This window comes from Patagioenas fasciata, chromosome 11 (genome assembly GCF_037038585.1).
Source record: "Patagioenas fasciata isolate bPatFas1 chromosome 11, bPatFas1.hap1, whole genome shotgun sequence".
Classification (NCBI taxonomy): domain Eukaryota; kingdom Metazoa; phylum Chordata; class Aves; order Columbiformes; family Columbidae; genus Patagioenas; species Patagioenas fasciata.
The window spans coordinates 19,312,367-19,334,701 of record NC_092530.1 but is presented as its reverse complement, the minus strand read 5'-3'; the positions used below and the strand labels follow the sequence as shown (position 1 = coordinate 19,334,701).

Sequence of the window (22,335 nt, the reverse complement as noted above, 5' to 3'; positions counted from 1 at the left end):
TCCTGCCTTTCCAGAATGCTCAGTGCAGCCACGACATGAACAGTGAAACTCTACTCAGCCGGTGTGGTGGGAGGTAGCCCCAGGTGCACCCAAGTAAGTGAAAGCTCCTGGAGAACCAGTGCTCCTACTGCGGGTTCCTCAGGGTGAGAACAGTTAAAAAATCATGAGATTAGGAAAAAAGGGGCACAACGTACAGGTTGGGGAAAGGGAGGAATTTATGAACTGCTGCCTTGTTCGTGTTCTCAGAAGCAAGGAGGAAATCTGTAGTTACAGAGCAAGTGTCCAGCACACCCTGTAACTTCCACAACAATGTGTAAATCGGAAGCTACAGCTGCAATGCCACCCTCTGGAGCGATCTGTTAGTATCATCTCGGGGTGAGCACCCAGGCTGTCCATGCTGAAACAAACCACTGCTCAATAAAAAAATGAGTGGGGGAGGAATGAGCTGTATTGCTGATTTTTCTTGGTCAGCTGCTGCTTTCTTAAAAAATGTTGATATCCCACAGTCATCCTAGCTGGGCTCCAGAACTATAGAGCAACATGTAGCTTAGTAAAATAACCAGTGGCCCAGCCTGTATTTACAAAAGCAAACTCAGTGCACAAAGACCTGCAGAGTGACTGCACACAAACTACCTCTTGGGAATGGTCACTGGAAATCCAGCTAATTAAGGTCTGATTCAACTAGGAGAGGAATTCTTGGCCTACTTAAAACCTATGGCAAATATTAATCCTAGAATAAAATGTACAATGCAAAAACATGCAGAGAAGAGGTGAGAAGTACTATCAGCAGAGTCTGTAACTGATCTGATCTGGACTCCTTAGTAAAGCATAGAAGAAATAAATCTGAGCATCTCCAAGGAAAATATTCAAACAATTCTGGCTGTAGCAAGAAACACATTTAATGGTTGCTGCCTTCTATGGCTGTATGTAATTACCTGCTATACTTCCTGGGAAAACGTGACCTTCTCATCTAGTACAGTGTGACACCTTTGCCTGCTTACGTGTTTGTGCAAGTCAGACCTGAGAACAATAATTAAAGCTGGCCCTGCAGGCACCAAAGAGATACTACGGTGACAATGGGCACCTTTGATTCTTATGGCATCATTTACAGTCCCTGCATTAATGTGATGGAACACACATCACCTGAACCGTGACTCCAAAAGGCTTTCCTGTGGCATATGTGACCTGGCTTTTTGTGGGTTCAGAGGTGCCTCGTAGTTCAACAGGCAGCACAGGGTGCATTACAACTCTGAAAGCAGCAGCTCACAGAGATCCAAATCAGACCTGATGAACTGAGCGTGCTAGGTGCAGAATTTATTTCTCAACAGATCCATCCTCCTGTGTGTGTCTCGCAGGAGCCATCTGCATCAGTCAAGCAGCGTGATTTGCTGGGGCACCCTGACTGGAATGCCACTGAAGGTCAGGGGAAGCAGCTTCCGCTGCTCATACTGCCTCAGCCTGAAGAATTAAGGCCCTGTGGTAAACCTCTGGAATAAGAACACATACATAACCTCCAGTTGAACGTAATTATTTTTTGCTTTCATCTTTGCATCCTGCGTGACTATCTCCACAAAGGTTCCTGTTCCTACCAATACATAGCTCTGTGCAGCTGAGCCCGAAGAGCAACAAGACGTTTCACAACAAAGTCTCTGGCAGCACCAGTCTCAGCTCCAGCAGCTGGTACCTTGCTATCACCGGCATCAGACTTCCTAATACTTCCCCGGTTGCCACCTTCAGTGTAATTCACACTTCTAGAGAGTCCCAATCTCACTGGTACCAACCCAGACGCTGATACTAACCCCTGCAGTTCTGCAAAGCATCTAGTGCAAGACGTTCCTGCTCAGTGTCGCTGTAAATGCTGCGCTGACATGTCTGCACATACCTGACTCTGGGAAATGACCCTGGATCCAGCTGCACAACAGACACGCGGAGGTGGCAGCTGTGCCAAAGGCTGGCTTCTGGCTTCAGCCAGAGGACACAAAGTGGAGCCTGGTGCACACAAAAAGCAGAAATCACTAATATTTAGGTTTACTCCGACTAGGAAGACAGACATGGAACATGGATAGACACTGCAATGCAGCTTTTTAAATTACTTCTTGGCACTGACCACTGCGCGAAACACAGTACTAAGCTCTTCTTCCAGAGCATGTCAGGATTTCAGAATGGACTACAGCTAATGCAATTTTTTCTTTTCGGTAGCCACCATCCTGCTGCTAGTGGCCTTACCATCTGTCTGAATAAGCATTAATAATCTGGTTCTAAGTATAATTTATTTTTAAATTTTAAAAACAAAAGCACAACAGACCCTGATAGCTGCAGATATTTATGGGGTGAAGCGGTTGATTTATAGCCAGATTTTCTGCTGTGTTAATGTAGTTTCAGCTGCTTATCAGCCCAGTCTCCAGCCAAACCATTATTTTGGGGTTTGGTGCTGAGTTCTCACTGAGAGCCTCGCACAACAGGATTAACTTCGGTTAGGCCTACTCGCTGAGCACCTGCATGGACCAAAGCTCAGTTAGTTCTAACAGAAGCACATCCATCAAAGCAGTCTATGAACAGCACTACCTAGCCAAAGCTTTAGCTTTTTCTATGAGCTCAATAGTACCTGCTCTTTTTTATTCTAACTAAATTGTAAAACTGGCAAACAGCTCTCAATTCTTGTCCATATTAAAACAGACTGAAAACTAAACAATCTGATAAATATTTCTGCAGCAAGTCAGCTCTGACATCCAGAGGAGACAAGTGGTCTTGGAATACTTTTATGGTTCTCATTGCCACTTACTACTAAAATCAGGTATTTAAAGCAGCCTGTTACACAACAGCAGACACATCTCATGAAAAAGTTTATTTCTATCTGTTATACAGCTCCAAAGAAGGAAATTACTCCCTAGAGGAAAAAACCTGCATTTATTCCATAAACACTTCCTAAAAAGTACATAACTCCCAAAAAGAAGGATATCCTGGTTTCTTTTCCACTGCTCCCATGACCCTTCACAGAGCTCACGGCCTCTTTCCTTCAGCAGAACGTTTCCAAGAGAGACTGCTGTTCTTCCTCTTTTGTAGTTGGGGCTGTCACTATTCTTCTCCATTTAGAAGAAAGCCTTTTACACTGTCCAGTTTGTCCAGAACCTCACTGTACAGACCAATCATCTGGAGAATATAAACACCACAGTTGTCAACAAGGACAGATAAAGTCGTATCATTCAACTAGATAAAACAACAAAGTGACAGGGAACAGAAGCAAGGCAACAAGTGGGAGACTATCACCAACTTTCAAACCTAAAAATGCACACTGACGTAAAGATTTTAGCACAGATTTAAATGCAGTGGTGTAAGAAAAACATAGTTAAATCAGTGTAACCAGAGATTATTTTATTTATACTGACATGAAGCATAGTTTATAGCTGAGCCTTATATCAGTGAATAAATCTATTCATGGAGTCAGAGAAGAGCTGAGGATGGAAGGGAGTGATCTCAGTTCTTATTGTCTTAACTGATGTATTTAAAATGGTATAAGAATTGCAACCAGCCCTTAATTGCCTGGCTTGTGCACAGGAGAATGAGGACAGCACACACCAGCCAGGCTGCTCTGCGCTGCAATCAAGGTAGCAACACCAGCCAGAAACTGTAGAGAGAAGCTTAGTTGTGACATAGTAAGAAAGTGCCCTTGCCTTCTACAGAGGTACTACTAGCCCTGAAATCTCTCCCTCGCAGGAAGTGGCTAAGATACACCTGAAAAGATGAGCTTTCATGATTGCATTCACATCAGCTTAAACCCCATTTATAAGACATTAGCTTATACTAGAAACCAAGCTTGAAAGTATTCATACAACAGCTGATTTAAGTGAACTGGTACAGCACCTTGATTTTAGTGAAAGCAGGCCAGGTACAAGGGTTCTCCCACGGCCACAAGTTGTCAGAAATTTATTTCCAGTCAGCCATTTACATGATCCCTCCAGTAAAAGGACACCACATTACTCTTTCTACTGACCGTTAAAATTTTCCTGGCCTCACTTTGAAAAAGTCTTTTAGCATCAAGCTCCCCAAAAATATTTAGGTACTGTCCTTCTCCTGAAACTCTGATCATCTGTAGTGGTTTCTTCACCCACATCCATACCTTGAATTCAGGCCAGACATCCAATCCCACATCCTCAAATCCACCTGCTTACACTTACATGGCCTTCATAGCTTTTCTTCAGAGATCCTAAGTGATTGAGGAAACGCATTCCTAATCCACACCACTGCTCAGCCTCCTTATATTTACCAACAGTATACTGAAATATTCCTGTATTCCAGGCTCTTGTCATCAACCAAAGGATCTCCATCTCTGGGTAAGCATCCTGGAACAGCAAACAAGAATTAGCAGCTCATCAGAAAATACACTCTTCACTTTAAACCTGACAAGTAAAGAGTGCATTAGAGTTTAGTGGTAGAGTGAGAAAACAGTTGTTTTTTGTGGGGTTTTGTTTGTATGTGTTTGTTTTCTCCTAAGCAAAGGACAATTCCTTCAGGGCCATGCTGTGCTGCACAGTTAATCCATACTACTGCCAAACAGCTTGTTTCCAACATGGGTAATGATGCAATTACCTATTGTTAGGTCAGAAAACACAATTCTGTGGGACTGGGAATGATGCTAGAATGGAAGCAAGCTTTCCAACAGCCCCTCTGCAGACAGGCTGAACTTGCTGCCACGGTACTTCCCAGTTTATCCAAACAGTACTGAATAGCAGGACAGAGTTGCTCACTACAGGTTATAAGCAGCAGTTCTTTTGTCTTCAGAACGTCCCTGTGCACTGTGGCAACAGCTTCCCACAGTGAAAGCTGCCCTTGTAACTGCAGAACAGAAGCCAGAGTACCAACAATACCCTGAAGCTGGTGGGGAACTGATTCAACTGGGGAAAAGAAAGACAAGTCATTATTTATTTGCTGTGCTTCTAAATAGACACTGAAAATTTGGCCTTAAATGTCTCTAAAAAAGCCCTTACAAAATCCAGGGAAATTCATAATTCAGTTCTAAATATCCAAGAGGCATTTCTTTTGAGGTAACATCAGTGCATCTTTTACTGAGGAAGTCTTAACTGCTCCACATGTAACACTATATAATGTTCGTTCTACTAATTATTCTCAGTCTGATGAGACTTTTTTTAAAATGTGCTCAGGATTATCTCCCAATTTCTCATTTTCCTGTTCAACTTACTGTGCTGCTGACTACACTCAGAGCATCTTCGAAGTAGTCCCACACCTCCTGCAGTACACAGGCATCCAAGTCTGTTAATCCGGTCGGCAAAGAAAGATTAATCAAACTATGTAAGCATTTGCTGAGAATTGAAACAGAGCAGAAGGGAAGCATTAACTGCCATGTGCACAAACAGCTACTTTTTAGTATCAGCAGAACACTAACTGATATCTCAGTGATCGTCAGATAGACATGTCTACCTTGGTGCTTACTACACATAGCAGAAACATACATTTTCCTAGTTTCAGATCTCACTCATACGAACAATGTAAAAAGAGAGCCAAGAGCAGCAAGCACTTCATTATTTTCACTGCTGGGCTCTAGAGTAACACAGAAGGAAAGACACAATATTTTCTAGGGTGCTACACATGACAGCAAGGAAACAGTGCCTTTCCTAACTTCATCAACAAGAACTAAGTAGTTGGTATCCTCAGAAAATCAGCAACAAACACATGGTTTCCAAAACCACAGCTGTCTTTCCCAGTGTGAAGTGAGAAAGGCAATATTAATAACTGCCTTTGCCCATTGGTTACTGCGAGGAACTTGGAAAAGCAATAAAAATCCTTTACGGGATACAAGCGAGAGAGAAGGACACACACCAGGTTGTTTTTCCAAATTCCGTAAGGTACAGCTGTTAGAAAGACAGTTATACAGCAAAACAAATCATGTATGTACTATGGCATCATATCACTAACTTATAACTCATGGCTTTCTTCTCAGTCTTTCATTTACCTTGACTTCATTGACTTTGAGATAGCTAGTTCATTATTGCAGGGTAGCATCTGAAATGAACATCTCCCTCCCAAGGAACAGCCATAGACCTCTTCTGGATCAAATGTTCATTTCCCTTCCTCAATAGATACATTTATTGGAAATACAACTGTTTCAGAAAATACACCAAGTATACAAATTGCATTTAACACCTCTATTAGGCAGTCATACTTGAGATGTACATTGGCTGGCCAGCAAGCAGAACCTTGTACATAAGCTAAAATCCACTTGTTCCAGATTGCAGGCTTTATTCCCTGTCAGCATTTCCAGCCACAGGCTCCTGGCAAAGTTATGTGATAACACTAACCTAAATTTCACAGCATCAATGACAGTCTGCTTTCTGTGGAGGTTTAGTGCACTCTTGAGAGCCTTCTTACACAGTACAGGATACCGAGCCGGAGATTCCATTGCTAATGCTTAAAAGCAAAAGAAAATAGAGAAGAAAAAAGAAATTACTGGAGCCAGACTTTAATCCCACTGGTCACTAAAATAAACTGCAGAATGTTGACAGAGCCCTTGTGATGAACAACTGAAAAGAGATTTGCTTAATGCCTGGGCCAGTCACAACCTAGTGCTTCTCCACTACTTTCTTACTGTGCACATCATCAATGAGGACTACAAATCAGAAGCACAGTAGATTTCATAATTTACAAGTATTCGCACTGCTTTTTACTGCTGTACTTCTGGTACAGTAACCCAAAATTGGGGTGGGGGGGGGTGCGCACACGCCCTCTAAAGTAAAGAGTATTGTTTTGTTTGTCTCCTTGAACATGAAAATCTGGATGGAAAAATTAGACAGGAGCAGGATGTCAGTGTGGTGTTTCCAAGCCCAGGTGTGTACTCCCTCAACACAAGTGAGGTAAGCAGGTGTTTATTCAATCCTACAGAATGTCTCCAAAGATCTGCCATGGTAGTTCTAAATTTTACTCATCTTCCTTGGATGCTGCATGGCATGACTAAAGAAGGCATGACTAAAACTTTGTGCGGAAAGTACAGTACAGTATAGAGAAGTACTGTTTACAAATTAACTATGCTAAGTTGAAGCTGCATATCTATCTGAAGCCCACATCCTAAAACTTCTGTATTGGAACGTGAATCAGCTAGGCACATTATCTGGCCTTTGCCAATCTGGAGCTTGTAAAAGTTTATCTGAATAAACTTTTCCAGACTCACAACCTATACAAATGTCTCAGGGTCCAGAAATGGAAGGATGTTGCTAATTTCTGGTTCATCATTCACATAATACAGTATTTCAAAACACAGATCTCCTAATGTTGCTGAGATCCTAAGCATCTTTGCTTCAGGATTAAATATATATGGGTATGCTGCACAATACATGACGACCCTGGTCACCTCAAATGAACAGGAAAGAGCAACAAAAGCTAGTTTTCATGGCTTGAAGAACTACAAAAGTACAAACGTAGTCCTTACCTGCAATGATTTCTAGCGTCTTGACCTCTATTTGTGGTTGCTCCCATACTGACTCCATAAGGTTGTGGAGCGTTGGATCATTCAGTTTGGATCTTGCTTCAAATTCATAAAGCAGCAACAATGTGTCTGTTGGGTCTTTAGCAAAATCTCCTACAGAAGAGACAGAATTGCCTGTATGTAATAATTCATTGTTTTAAAGCCACGTAGTGTACCATAAGGTATATATTTTGCTTCCAACACACACAAAAACCAGTAAGGTGCTCAGGTTTAACAGCAGAGAAAGCTGAACTCTGAAGCAGTCTTGGACAGAAACCTCAGACGCCTCAAGCACAATCCCACCAACCACCATGCCTCTGCACTCCCCCCCCAAAAATCTGGACTATCTGTAATTAGCCAAATTCAGGCAACCCTCCTCAGCAAGGTAACAGCTACTAGGGAAGCCATTTCCACAGGCAGGTACAAACCTATAACTGAAATGAAACCAGATTGCACGACAGACAAGGAATGCCTAACAGAATTTTTCTACCAATATACTACCAAAAATGTGCAGTATGCACCCTCTAGGCTAACAGTCACTCAGCATCTCAGCTGCCAGCTGAAAGCATGCCAGTCTCTAGTAATATTTGATCTAAATTGTCATAGAATAGTCAGGGAACAGAAGATGGGTTTGGGCACTTCAAAGCACGGTAGTGGGACTTTCTCAATTCTGAAATGCCCTATATGGGAAGAGACTAGTAAAAATTAATACAGCGCTAGAGCAACTCCATTCTAGAGTGAATGGGTTTGGAGTTTCTTAACATTTAAGACAGTACAGTCAACTGAACTTCACTCTGAAAGATTGTTCCACGCTTCACAGCACCTATACAATAAAAAAGCCTGCAATGACATACAAAAACAGTAGTTGGCTTTGCAAATTCTTTTATCATATTGCCATATATCCGCTTCAACACTCTTCAGCTGAGACAGCAATTCCATATGCCCTGTATTTTTCATGAAAACAGTGACTAAGTCTTAGAGTTACAAGTGCCAAACAGACAGACTTTGCAGCTTACCTGTTAATTTCAGAACTTTCCATATGTCCTTGCATGCCTGTAGATGTTGAAGGGCTTGAGTCAAAAGCTCTGCCTATTTTACAAAATTTAAGAAGTTATTTTTATCATAGTTTTAAAAGTGAAAGCAATATACATGTCACAACTAACAGGATCTTTATACTGAACTCTAAAACAAATTAAGAACTACCCTAACTAGTAAATCACATACACCAGTTAGTTTTTTGGTTTTTTTTTTCCCTCTCTCTTTTTCAAAGACCTCCACATCTCAAACAAAGCCTCTTCACGCTGAACATTCCATTGGTCCAGAAAAAACCATATGGGTTCCTATGGGACATCATTCGGTTTAGCTCCCAAGCATAAAATAGTGCTATTGAGTCTGACAAACCACTAAATCCCACAACACAAATTACTGTGCATTGCTGTCCCCAAAAGTAAGTTTCTACAACAATCAGTGTACAGCAGACTTCCATACTTCCTTCATAGCCACTGTACATTTCCTTTAATCTTCTTACCACAGTAAGTACAACACCCCCAAAAAAAGAATGCATGCATAAAAAGTGAAGAAAAAAGTGAGCTTTATCACAACGATACTGGTAACTACTTTCAGGAATGACATAATCCTAAAAATACAGTAATTACCAACCAATGTTTAGCAGCAGACTCCTCACATAATACACAAGGCAGACTGAAATTGCTCTAAGAGAAGGTACTGCCATGACCCTTTGCTGATCTAAAACTGTTCAAATCCACTGAAGTCAACAGAACTAATTTACAGAAATCTACCATTTACAATTGTCTGGAAAGCACTAGGTGCACTGATTCTAATTAACTATGAAAGGTTCCCATGCTTACCTTCTCAATGCTTACCTGTTCTGAGTGTAAAAACTAAGACTGCAAAGATCAAAAGAAAAAAACACAGCATAACGCCCTACCTGTTCGGAAGGTGTTACTTGTTGTCTCCCCCTTTCCAGATCAACTGCAGCTGCCATTAACAGGCACGTCTTCTGAGCTATTAGAACAGCTTTGTCCGAAGGACAAAACTGGGAAAACTGTCACCAAAAATAGGAAAAGTTTTGAGAATCCTGCCCTTATCAAGGAATTTGCTGATGAACAGACAATTGCTGAGTCTCCTCTATGACACTTTTAGTAATCAGTCATGAATAGTGCATATTCATATTGCAATTTTACTTGTACAATTACACAAGGAGATTATTTAAGTGTAAAGCCGTGTTGGAGACCCCCCTCTACAAACACACACAAAACTGACAGTGTTGGTAGAAGTCCTGTACGGAGATCAGGACTGGTTGGTTTTATTTATGTTTATACTAATGATACAGTTTCCAAACATCAGAATCCATTTATCTTAGAAAGTTCTCATTGAGGTCTAAGGTTTTTATGCCATTTCAAGCAGTAGAGTGTAAAGTATGACAATAATGTTTACATGTTGTATTACAAGTCAATTTCCTTCTGACAAAAGTGCTCCATCTTCAGAGCATACAAGCACGTTTCCAAGGAGATGCCTGATGCACCCATGTAACTTCCAACAGAACTAGACAGATGACAATATTCCTCCATCAGAATCACTGTTAGCAAGAGTACATACCTTGAAAGACAGCAGAAAAAAATCCCTCATCTTTTCAGGGCAGCCTCTGAACTGTACAGCTAAGTTCCAAGCTAACAAAGACATAAAAAAAAATGAAGAATAGAATAGAATAAAAATCTTTGACATTACAGATACTCAACTCTGATCTCTAGTAACAGGCAGTTCACATTCTACAATTACATTTCTTAATCAAAATATCATCAACAGCTCATTTAACAACAGCAAGAAACATCATTATTAGTGATTTGTGAAAATAGCTTACTCATGCTTTCAAATTTTGTCCTAATAATTTCACCATAACCAAGTATCCATTCTACCACACACCTTACCCTTAGCTTACTTTCATCTTAATTTATTCCCTAGGACATGTTTTTGTAGTCTCTGAACTGTTTATTCTGTGAGTGAAAATGCTGCCTTGGAAAGGTCATGATCACCACAGATTCCATTCCAGTCCTGTTACTATATTTGACCTCTGTTGCTCTTGTCTCCTCTTTGATACTCTTCACTGGAGCATGGCTACACTGTGAGGATGTGTGCAAAAGCTCATCACAACAAATGTCTTGTTACTGATTTCAACTATTTTCTCTCCTGCATGCTCTGGCAGAACCAAGAATCTGAAAAACTGCTTCAACCTGTTACCCTTACACTTTTATTTGTAGACAGGAAACGCACTGACTCCTTTACCAAAATGGTGTAACAACGATCACCAAACAGGGATTCAGAGACACGCTGCGGAGAGTGCTCAGGACAGCACCACAGGAGTTGCACTTCCCACTGGGAAACACTTTGTCCCTGCTACTGTTTGCTGTTCAGATTTCATATACTGCAGCTCAAGGCGACCTCCAGGACGGCTGATTTAAGGGACTAATCCAGTCTCTCTGGGTGGCAGATGTAAGCTTATCCGGCACCACTCATACCAGTACACTCATCTGAACTTCCTAATTTTTATTTGGCCTACATAAGTACTGCCAGTTTGGAGTATGCATGTTAAGTTTTTTTATTGCTCTTAGTGGGTTTTTTTTTTCAGGCATTGAAGAAAACCATTATTCTTTCTGTTTGCCTGATCTTAAATTTTGCTTCTGTAACAGAGTCTTGGTAGTGAAGGTCTAACTAAGAGAAAAATGGTGAACTCTGAAGAGTTGTCTCATGGACACATAAAATTCCTGTGGTGAAGGGAATAATGTATCAGCTATCCCATCAGTCAACAGACCTTGTGTGAGTATTTGTCTTGATAACTGACTTAAAATATGAGCCATATCAGAGAGTTTCAGAAAACAGAAAACACAGTGGAAGAACTTTAAGACTAGTTAAGGCAGCAACTGCCAAAGGTGACAAGTCTTACAAATCTATTACATCTTTAAACACTTCTTTCTTCCTTAAGGTCTGGCTAAGTGGAGGCAGAGGCAATTTGGTTTAGATTTTGAGAGTGCAACCTACCAACTTTTCTAAACCAGTGAGCTTCCAGGATCCTCATGTCTGCTGTAAATTTCTCTTCTGTGAAAGACTCAGCAAGTCTCTTGTGAGCTGCAGAAAATGTGTTGGTCAATATGTAAGTAACACACACTGAGCACCATAAAAACATTTCCAGGTCTAACAATTACACTACAGAACAGAGGTTTCCAACACTCCAATGTAATTCCTGATGAAGAGCTATTCTTGCAACCTAAATCTAATATGCTTGACCGGAGAGGCTTATAAAAAACATCAAAAAGTGCCTCAAACAACATTTTAGATAATATACACAGGACTGCCATCAAAAATATCCTCTTCAAAGTTACAGAATCACAGAATCACATCCAGTGCAATCCCCCCACCGGAGCGGGAACACCCAGATGAGGTTACACAGGAAGGTGTCCAGTCGGGCTTTGAATGTCTCCAGAGAAGGAGACTCCACAACCTCCCTGGGCAGCCTGGTCCAGCGTTAACACCGAACACTTAAGTCTAACTAGACACTTAAATCTAATACAGTGGAGTTTTACTTAATTTCACAAAAAGCTGAGGGGTTTCAAACTTAATAACAGGTTTGAGGCCTTTCTTCAAGGTGTTAGGGAATAGACTGTCTTAGCTTACTGAAAAAACCTAGGGGGAAAAAAAGAGAAACAACTTCCTTAACAAAAGAACCTTTAATTAATTTAATTCTAGTCTTCATTCTCTTCTCCTAGCTGCAGTAAGAATGGCTAGTGTAGAAAAAGTCCTACAATCTCATTAACTTATTGTCCAAGACAGGAAGAGAGTGGTAAAAAAGATTCAGTGAACATAAGTATTTATTCTGATGAAGAAAAGTGCTTTGTAAAATTCCTGCACCTTTCCCAATGCAAACAAGACAGTTCTTTTTCAAAGGGCAGCACAACTTAAAAGTGGGAACCAATTCTAACAAGCCTCTCCCATCTTTCAGCAATTTGCTATTACTCCTTGCAGTTTTCTAAGCCTTCTGGGGCAAAAAAAAAAAAGGGCATTAATTTAAAAAATGCTCCTTTTTAAGCAGCTAGAACAGAAGAGACCACTATTGGCATATAATTAATGCCAGTAGAAAGTTATGCTGTTAATTCACTTTATAAAACCAAACTTCTTCCTTTTGTGGCAGCCCTGCTACTAAAGATACTAACTTTGTTCCTGCCAATGGAGTCGGAGTAGGAAACTGTCACTTGAAGCCACCCAGGCTGTGGCTTGTATCCAAGTATCTGTTGTGTGCATGCATGGCCTTATGAAGGATTAAAGGAAAACTGCCTAGAAGAAACTGCCCCTTTGTCTGAGAGAACCTCCCAAGTATGGGCTTTACTACAAACAGTTTTTCCAACGATAGACTGCAAGCTCTCCATAGCAAAACCCTGTAGCACTGAGATCTGACTTCACAACCCTGTTGAAACTCCAGTTTTAATTTTCATTGACTTTAGTGGGAAGTTGGGAACCTAGACTGAAATAAGGAGTCTAAACTTTTGGTTTGTAAGGACCTAATCATATTATAAGATGTTCACAGATGGAAGAATTACAGAAAATGTAAATAAAAGCATACCCAAGGTCAAGTAAGCCAGCATTGACTTGATATCGTCATCTCTAGAACAGAGGAAAAAGTCTTAGAAAATGTTTGGTTAACTTTTTTACAAGAGAAGACATTATTTATGTTGGAATGCAACATCTCCATAATTATGGATATAATCATTCTTCCCCTGACAAACACCTCTGGTATTAGAATCTTCTAGTGTTTGAAGATGCAGAAGCAGTACTAAAGGCCTGCAAAAAGTTTTACTGATCTGCAGTCGTGAAGGTCTCTGCAGAGTGCAGTGGGAGATCTTCTCAGTTGCTGGAGCTCTGTGTTAAACTTCAAACCCCACCGACACTACGCTGCTTTCTTGATGGTGAAAATCCAGCAGTACAGTTCTCCTACTTCTAAGCCAACACACCGTATGCAAGTGGCTGGTCTTCAGCAAGGGATGTCCCACTCTGAAGTTCTCACTCAGAACTTCTGATAGATACCACCTTCTAGTGTCAAAGAGGTTGCTCAGCTCACATTGCCCATCAAAGATTTCTGACAGTCTGGCGCATTAATAAGAGAGGAAGGCAAGGAGCAAATATTTAAAGGAAAGGTTATTCAAGTAGAAAAGATGTTAATACGTGATGTCATTAAGTCAAGTTGGGAAGTCATCTGGGTGGACTTTTTACTAGCAGAAAAACTAATGTCTTGATTACTCTGCAAGAAAATAAGCCCACCAAAAAAACATTACATTATTTCTACAACATATCCACCTTAAGAAAATGGTTTTGCAAATGGACCCACCTTGCTTCTTCATGTTCTGCCATGACCTTTGACAACGTAAGACGAACTAAACATCTAAATATGAGAAAAACAAGCAATGAAGAAACAAGATATTTTTTTCCAACAGTACACTTTAGACTAATTTTCCAGAACGGGCCCCACTTTTCTCCCTTGTGCTATCAGCCTGTGGAACTCACAGAATAATTCAAAATGTCAAAATGAGAATAAGATTACACTATTTCCCACCCTACTGACTTATTTTGTATGTTACTTTGTTAAATCATGTAATATGATAGGAAGTAAATAAATGTACTTTAACAAAGGCTTTAAGCAAATATTGAAATAAATATACCTGTCTTAAAATATTTGTTTTTCTATACATGATGGCATACTTCAATAAGAAGATACCACTTCATCAGAGGATACAAATGAACTGGTATTTTCACCAAACATATTGTTGCAATCTCATTGGAGTCACTGTTGGTCATCTGCTTAAATGGCAATGTAGTAATAAAATTCAAAGCAACTAATACTATTTGTTTGGGAGAGATTTGGAATATCTGTGGATATTAAGAGTTCAGGCTTGAGATACATCTGCAGCACCAAAAAGACTGCTAACTAATCTTTCATCTACTCTATTTTCCACCTTCCACAATATAACAAATTATTTTTTAAAAAGAAACCAGAAAAATTTATCTTTCCTTGTAAATATAGTGAATTCTCACTTTAAAGCTGCAAATAATTGTCGGCAGTCTTGTAAATGTTCAGACAAATACTCCAAAGCTTTGATAGCCACAACTTCTTGTTCATTCTGAAAAGAAATTAGAAGGTTCTGTATAAACTGCACTACCTCAGTTACCACCAAACTAGAAAAAAAAAAAAAAAAAGCGCAACAGCATATTCTGAAAGTCCGTGGAAAAGGAAAAAGAACAAAGAACTCTGCACAGAAGAGCCTCAGAGTCAACAAAAAATCACAAGGAGAGATCAATCATATGATTCCAGGCACAGAGAGCCTATGGCAGGAACAGCATCAGCACAGGTTGCTGAGGTTTTCGTCCCTTACGGTGCTATGAACAAAGCCCTAAAAGGCAACCAAAAGCCTCTTTTAATTATACCAATGTAATCAGTCAGTTCAGACATCACTCACGTCACCAAGAGGCAAACAGGAGGGACAAGTGACTTTTCAGTCTCTCATCATTAACTTATGTGTATTTTGGGCAGAGGTTCCCCCTAGCACATTGAAAATCAAATCCCAGAGGCAGAAAAAGATGTAACATTTTGCTAAGGGGAATTTTACAGAAATACATCATGTCATTTCCAGATACCAACATTTATAACTCCGAATCCTTTATTTTCCTGAAGAAATATTTAAAAATACAATCTTTTTACATGTGAAATCGATTTCTACTTTGCATTATACAACATATTCAAGTGAGACCTTGGTCATGGAAGCATGAAATACTTAGAAATGCAAGAAATAAATAGAAATATTAAAAGTATGCCAGGTCACAGAGGTTACAGATGTCCTACTTATATCAATAAAGCAAAGACAACGTTATCTGCTCCTACCTCTAAAGCAATTTGGGCAGCTAAACTCAGGAGGTTAGTGCCTGTATTTTCATCCACTCTCAGCTTGTCTTCATGTTGAGATGACTTTTCTGCTAGCCTCCCCATTTCAATAACTGCTTCCACAGCTGAAATATACATAGGGAAAAATTATTTTTATTTTACAGAAGCAGTTGGAAGGTGGAAAGTTCTACTGTTTTAATGAGGCTTTAAAAACGATTTATGAAAGGCTATAATTTTATTTTTTAATATGAAAAACCAAGACAAGAAAACCTGACCATACAAGCACTTCTCTGCAATAATGCATTTCTTCCTAGAGAAGTGCCAAAAGGCTTTCCAAGCTACTAATCTAAGGAAACAAGGATGCCATACAAATGAAACTCTATCTCACATCCTTAATTTTGTTCTGCTAAATAACTGTTTGTCACCAAAGACAGAGGACTTTCTCTAATACATTGTCTGGGCGTGATTCCAAGCTCCCACATCTTGGCTTATGCTAAGGGTGCTGCTGCTTTTATGTTCACACTGTGCTGTGGTTCCCACTCTATATTATGTGAGCAAATTATGCTGTCATTAAAAAGATGTATAGAGAACAATTAATTGGCGCAGAACTCATCAGAAAACAAGCTCTGCATGTTACTCTGTATTTTAAGTAAGTATAGACTGTATTTCTCAGTTTTCATTACTTGAAATAAGATCCTCATTAAAATATGAATTGGCAGAACTCATTATAAAGAAGAAAGAGTCTATGGAAATATGTCATTCTGTAAGTCACCTTGATAATTCATGTATTTTCTGGTAACTTCAGGCTCTACTTGTCTAGAGAAATTAAGAGTAGCAATAATGGTTCAATTAAGGTTCATTTAGCTCAGTATCCTGTTTCTATATTATATATGCATACAGAAGAATAATAGAAACAGTAAGTATACAATGATTGTCACCCTGGGATGCTACTATAGCTTCTGCCCATGGCAAGATTAGAGACTTCCTAGCCAGAGGTTCCAGTCAGACAATATTGGACATGGCAACAGACTCCACATCTTACATATTCTGTGCAAAACACATCCCACTCTGACAGTCTAAATCTACAGCCTGAGAGTTTCAATGTCTTCACACACCCCCTTCTCCTAGTTACCCTCTGTTGTGCCTTTCTCAAGATAAACAGTCTACATCTGCTTAGTATTTTCTAATACATCCATCACTTCTTCTCCTTGTAGTGGACCCTTTATCTTTCAAGTTCTACCTTTATCGGTATCCTTCTCCATCACTGCAATCTTATAGACACTGAATTTAGTAAAGATGCTGTTTGGATCACACCTCTCTGCTTCTTTAACTGCCTCCTTAGCCTATTCACAGACAAGATTAAAGGCAATCAGTACAATGACCTCTTGAAATCAGCAATGTAATTTGCAATAGAAGACATCTAAAAGGATACACAAAATGGTTACATTGTTGATATTTACGTAATGATACTCAAGAAGTCTGATTTGGGAACATCTTCCTTGGAAAGAAAATGATATGAGGAGAGCAGAACATGGCACCAAAGGCTGACAAAGACCAGACTGAGGAAAAAGCGAATTCCTCAAAATTTGGGTTGCACAATCAGAAAGCAAGACAACCCCTGAGAATGCTGAAAAATTAAACTCCCTTCTGTTGCTTTGAATTGTGAAGTTCAACACCCCCAAACCAGAAGGCCTAGATAAGCTAAAATAGGTGCACTTCTCTGCAGAAGTGAGGGCTAACACATTGCCAATGGAAGTTCTAGTGAGACACTAACGTTTTTCCTGCCAGGGCTCGTCTGTTTTGGAGAGAGGAGGAACTCTAATCTGAGAAGAAACCTGATATACTGAGGCATGGTCACACAACTTGCAGACTGTTTTCCCCATTAGAATGACAGGCGATACAAGAGACCCCCATAGCAGCGAAGATGATGAACATATCACTGCCAGAGGATGCAAGACAGGCACAGACAGTTCCCTCCCTCAAAGCAGAAGAGGTACAGTAACAAAGATATTAATTAAGTCCCAATGACATAGACACAAAAATAAAAACAATGCAAATACATAAATATGTATACATATATAATATATATACCTTGCCAATTTGTTTCAGATGAAGATAGCAAGAAGCCATGTTCCTCTGCAACTTAGCCAAGTTCTGATCTATCTGCCCAGGTGTGTAGAAGCTGACAGAGTAATTGTACCAGTGAAGAGCTTCAGAATAGCTTTTTGCCTAAGAAAGTGAAATTAAACAAACAAACAAAAACCAACCTCATTTGGGTGATAAAACTGCCTATGTTTGCTCATTTTTTTAAGGTCATAGGAAATGAAAGATTTAGATAATCAAATATATTCTAGTGTAACCTTTCCCCCAGAAGAGCAATCATTGGTCCCACAATGCAGCTACTATTCATTAGAAGAACTGGTGCTTTACCTATTCCTACTTTTCCCTGATTCTTACAGCCATTATCAAAGACAGGATGCTGGATTAGATGGGTCATTCATCTGATCCAGAAAGGACATTCTTATGACTAAACACAAAACAGAAATATTGTTTTAAAAAACCTCTCTCTTCATGATACAAACCTCATAATGTTTAGCAGCTCTGTCCCACAGCATGACATGCAGCCGGTTCAAGGCTTCAGGCAACAGGTGTTTCCCAGTATAATGACCTGAAAAGATCCTGCAAACCATCACTTTACAAGAATTTTAAAAAGCTCGATGCTACATAAAATATGGTCTCATTTCCAGCAGATCTGACAGTCAAAAAATACTGCAGTACTACAGGTGCAACAGACCTGAAACTATTTTTCAGCTGCTCACACAAGGACATGGCAACCTGTTTTAATACCAACACACAAAACCACATTGGGCTGGATGGAAAAAGGATTAACATTGCACAGAACTTCTGATAAATCTTTCTAATCCCAAATGTATCGGTCACACAAAGTCTACACTAAGACAGAAGAATTGTTCTAGCAAGTGAATTTAACCCTGAGCTTTATCATGACTGTCATTCATTATGCAAGTTGAGAGCTGCTATGCAAAAGAAACATAAGGGAAAACAGACACAAATAGAAAGAAAGATGAGAATAAGCAAAAAAAAAAAAAAACCAGAATTCAATACTTTAGCCAACTAAATGCAGCTTTGAGTAAAAAGCAGCAAAAGATGGATACAGACCTATAATAACTTCTTCAACCTTCTGCTTCGCAAGCAGCTCCCTCTTATTCTGCAACAGGAACTCGATGTGGAGCAGGGTAATTTTTCCAAGGTCAGGTGAAGATTCAAATCGTTCAGGAACAGATTTCAGAAAATCAAAACCAACTGATTCCCTGTTCATACAGATGCATTTTTAAGAGGCTGCACAAGAAGAGCTGTTAATTTTCCATTCTAAAGAATGGAAACACCATACAGTGTGTTTCTCATTAATACTACTGGCACACAATCACACTGACAAGACTGAGCCAAGGTATTAATTTATGGCAGTTCATCTATTCAGTAGTAAATTCCTATTAGCACATGCTTGTTCTACAGTATTCACAAGAGAGTTTGCTCCTTGCAATGAAAGAGTAAAAATTTACTGCAAGATAGAAGCATATACATAGGTAATCATGATGGAGCATTCAACAGTGCAAAATTTCATGCTTCAATTTGTTTTGCAGTAACTTGTTCATCCTCATACTGTTCTTCACAAGAATTAATTAAGAAAGAATAAGAATTAAGGACTCCAAACTTTCATCCTGAGGGTTGAAAGTTAATATGGAAAGTTAGTTAATATGGAAGAAGCATTTCAATCAGAGAATCCCAAACTCATATATATATAAAATTCCAGATATATTATTCCATAAAACTACATAGGGAGAATCTTATAATTCCAAAGAAAGGCTACAGCATTGCAAACTCCCCCTCAAGATAATTTCACACCCTGTTCTGCTGCTGCCATAATCTGTATCACCTTGTTATACAGGCTCCCTCTCAAATCTGTTTACCTACCCCTGTGAGTTTTTAAAACAAAGCACCGTTGTAGAATAGGTGTTCTTCGCTTATAAAAGAACATGTACAAAGCCCATGTTCACCCCACTCAGTGATGCTTTTATACCTTCCATGTTCCAGGAGCAGTTTGGCAATATTCAGACAAAAGTCTAAAGACATGTCATGGTGCAGGAATTCTGCAACAGCTAGACAGAACACAAAGCAGTTGAGATTATTTAATCAGTTTAGACACTTAACTGCTCAATTTACCATTTACCTCTTACAGTTGCTTTGGGAAAAAAAAAAAAAAGGAAAAAAAAACCCACCACACACAAACCAAAGGGAAAAAAAAAGTGCAAAATAACCGTTCTAAAACCAAAGGAAGAATAAAACATGCCTGCTGTACTGTGACTTTCCTTTTGCTATACTATTAATGTAGTACTGTGGAAAGGCAACAGACTGGTAGCCCTGGAATTCTCGCCCTCAGGAACAGCACAGGCATTATCAGCACAAACTTTTGCCTCAAGCTGCTTTCCATCAAATTGTCTCATCTTTATCCAGCAGGAACCACTTAAGCCTGAGGTCAGTGCTCAGGCTGTGTGGTGGTATCACACTGCAATGGGAACTACTTAAGCCTAATGCCTGCAGCATCAGCTGTTAAATTGACTGGTGCTGATAAGTAGGTATCAGTTTTAGACCACTTCGATAATGTTTAAAAATTGCCAGACTGTCCTGGATGGTTAATACCATGATTTATACATTTGTAGCCTGAATGAGATAAGGAACAACATAGGGATGTGACAGTTCTTAAAGGAAGCGCTTCTAAGGTACCTGTGTGCAAGTGCACAATTCAAGATTTTAGCCACATCCCAAAAACTCAGCAGGACCCTCCACTCTAAAGAAAGAGAAATTGCAGTGCATGGATAGAACACTCTTTTCTGACAGCCATGAAAGAAAAGACAGATAACCACTCATTTATAAACCTGCTTGAAAAACTGACTTGAGTCTTAGTGCCACTAAATATAAGCAGAGTATGTTTTGATGGGCAACACTATGGCATCTCAACCCCAACTGCAGAACAGAAGCCAACTACTGCAATGGTAAGTTCTGAACAGCTGTCCACTTGAACGCTGGCTGAAATTCCCCAAGAGCAATTTGAAGTGGAGTTTCCATTCCTGCTAGTCTGGGAGCATTCAAACCATTCAGCTCTCTGCAAGAAATTCCTCATCTCATGCTACATTTGTTTCCTAGAGCATTCATTAGGCATCTGATGCTTTGCAGCCACAAAGAGTACAAAGCCTCTCTTCCTTAAGATTTCATTATTTATGGAAATAAGTTTCTCCTGATACACTACTCTTTTTATATTAACGTCTCCCCAAAAACTTTCTTCTCTTGTCATGCCGATAGAAAAATCAGTTCTCTTCAAATCACAAGTTTGAGGAATAAGGAGAAAAGAATTTATATGACCTAGATAGCCTAAATAAATTCTGGTAAGACATGTTTATAACAACACACTGATCAGCACTTTATGTCTCTTGGTCAAAATCTGCCAAATTGCACACTAAGAACAGCAGTGTTTCATAAGCCTTTCTTCTGTGCTGACTGCGTAAGAAACAATTCACCCTCACCCTTTTTTAGTAACCTTAGGCATATGTCTAAAATAAACCACACCTCTACACTGCTGTATTTGCACTGTCTTTATTCTAACAGGCTTCAGTCTTCCTATTTCCATCAAGTCTATTTAAATCCACAACAAAAATAAATTCAAACTTACATTAGCACTTGGATAACTCCTCTGTGAGCACTGACTACTATGTCTCACACTGCAAAACCAGAATGATATTTAGCTAATGAAGATTCCTCTAAAACACACAAGAAAGGGATTTACTTTTTTTTTTCTTTTCTATCTACAACTCAGGACTTCTTACACATGGAGTACTATGACCTTACTGTGAAACCTATATAGATCTGTGATACCTGAGGTGATATCTTCATCTGATGCGCCACTTTTAAGAAGAATTTTAACTTTCAAAAAAAACCCTGCTGGATGTATTTTCTCCTGCACAATGAAAAACAACACATTACTTGGACAGCTGTTTGTAGAATACAGATCCCATGAGAGTCCAGCACATTCATAACACAGACAAATATCAGGAAGTTACACACACTCCACTATGTTCTTCAGTTCCATTTTAATGAATGAAGCAAGAGGTAAGTAACTGGCGATATTATATTTTCTTCTTAAATGAGATGTGCATCTTTATTATTTATTCTTATACTGCCAAAGGACCCAGAGGACAAAGAAAGCAAGAGATACATGTTTCTCATTTTGCTGTGGCCCATTTCCAATACTTTTAAATAGAAGCTGAACAATACTGAATGATAGAAATGTTTCCTGCTTTTCTGTGTGTGAATTGGCTGGATTACTCCAGAATTAATATGAGTAGAATTTAAAGTAGCTTATAATAAAACAAAACTTAGAACAACAATGGGAGCAAATGGAAATAATTAAGACAGCTCTCACTAAAACACTGCACACTTCAGTGTCTAAAATAAAAATTTTCTAGTTTTCTATACCCTCACACAATACTAAAACATTCATTGTCAATTCCACCTCCAAAAGTTTTGTGAAAGTAAATACAATAAAAACTGCAAAGACCTTAGATACTATAGTAGCATGCTATTTGAATTATTAAATTGCAATGCCTTTTATCTTGATCTCATGAGCATGCGCATCATAATCTGTCTGAAAGCTTTAACAGCATGTAGAAAACCGAATTTGAGCTTTTATTTATTTAAAACAGAATTTATACTTAAAACTTGCTTCATATGAAACTGATAATGGGAATCTAAAGATGGTCAACCAAAGACAAATACAAATTTTTCAAATTTAAGTTACTCTGACTAACCTGCAAAGACAGAAGCACAAAATCAATTCAAGTCTTTATAT

General features: G+C 39.2%; 1 protein-coding gene across 3 annotated transcripts in view; it reads right to left on the bottom strand.

Moving 5' to 3' along the window:
• Positions 1-620: 620 nt before the first annotated feature.
• TEX11 (testis expressed 11) overlaps positions 621-22,335 on the bottom strand; it is a 33,608-nt gene continuing 11,893 nt past the window's right edge. For 2 of the 3 annotated variants that reach the window (XM_065846871.2, XM_065846872.2), the window contains 19 exons: positions 21,363-21,444; positions 19,513-19,591; positions 18,594-18,745; positions 17,999-18,084; positions 17,508-17,645; positions 16,657-16,759; positions 15,417-15,541; positions 14,573-14,658; positions 13,869-13,922; positions 13,107-13,147; positions 11,531-11,617; positions 10,094-10,164; positions 9,423-9,539; positions 8,491-8,563; positions 7,439-7,588; positions 6,315-6,423; positions 5,198-5,318; positions 4,176-4,340; positions 623-3,150 (listed from right to left, as the gene is read on the bottom strand). In XM_065846871.2, the coding sequence (XP_065702943.1) occupies positions 3,076-3,150; positions 4,176-4,340; positions 5,198-5,318; positions 6,315-6,423; positions 7,439-7,588; positions 8,491-8,563; positions 9,423-9,539; positions 10,094-10,164; positions 11,531-11,617; positions 13,107-13,147; positions 13,869-13,922; positions 14,573-14,658; positions 15,417-15,541; positions 16,657-16,759; positions 17,508-17,645; positions 17,999-18,084; positions 18,594-18,745; positions 19,513-19,591; positions 21,363-21,444 (1,914 nt within the window). In that variant the 3' untranslated portion in view covers positions 623-3,075. Of the gene's footprint in view, positions 3,151-4,175; positions 4,341-5,197; positions 5,319-6,314; positions 6,424-7,438; positions 7,589-8,490; positions 8,564-9,422; positions 9,540-10,093; positions 10,165-11,530; positions 11,618-13,106; positions 13,148-13,868; positions 13,923-14,572; positions 14,659-15,416; positions 15,542-16,656; positions 16,760-17,507; positions 17,646-17,998; positions 18,085-18,593; positions 18,746-19,512; positions 19,592-21,362; positions 21,445-22,335 lie in introns of all 3 variants that reach the window. The other variant, XM_065846870.2, reaches the window with a different exon arrangement.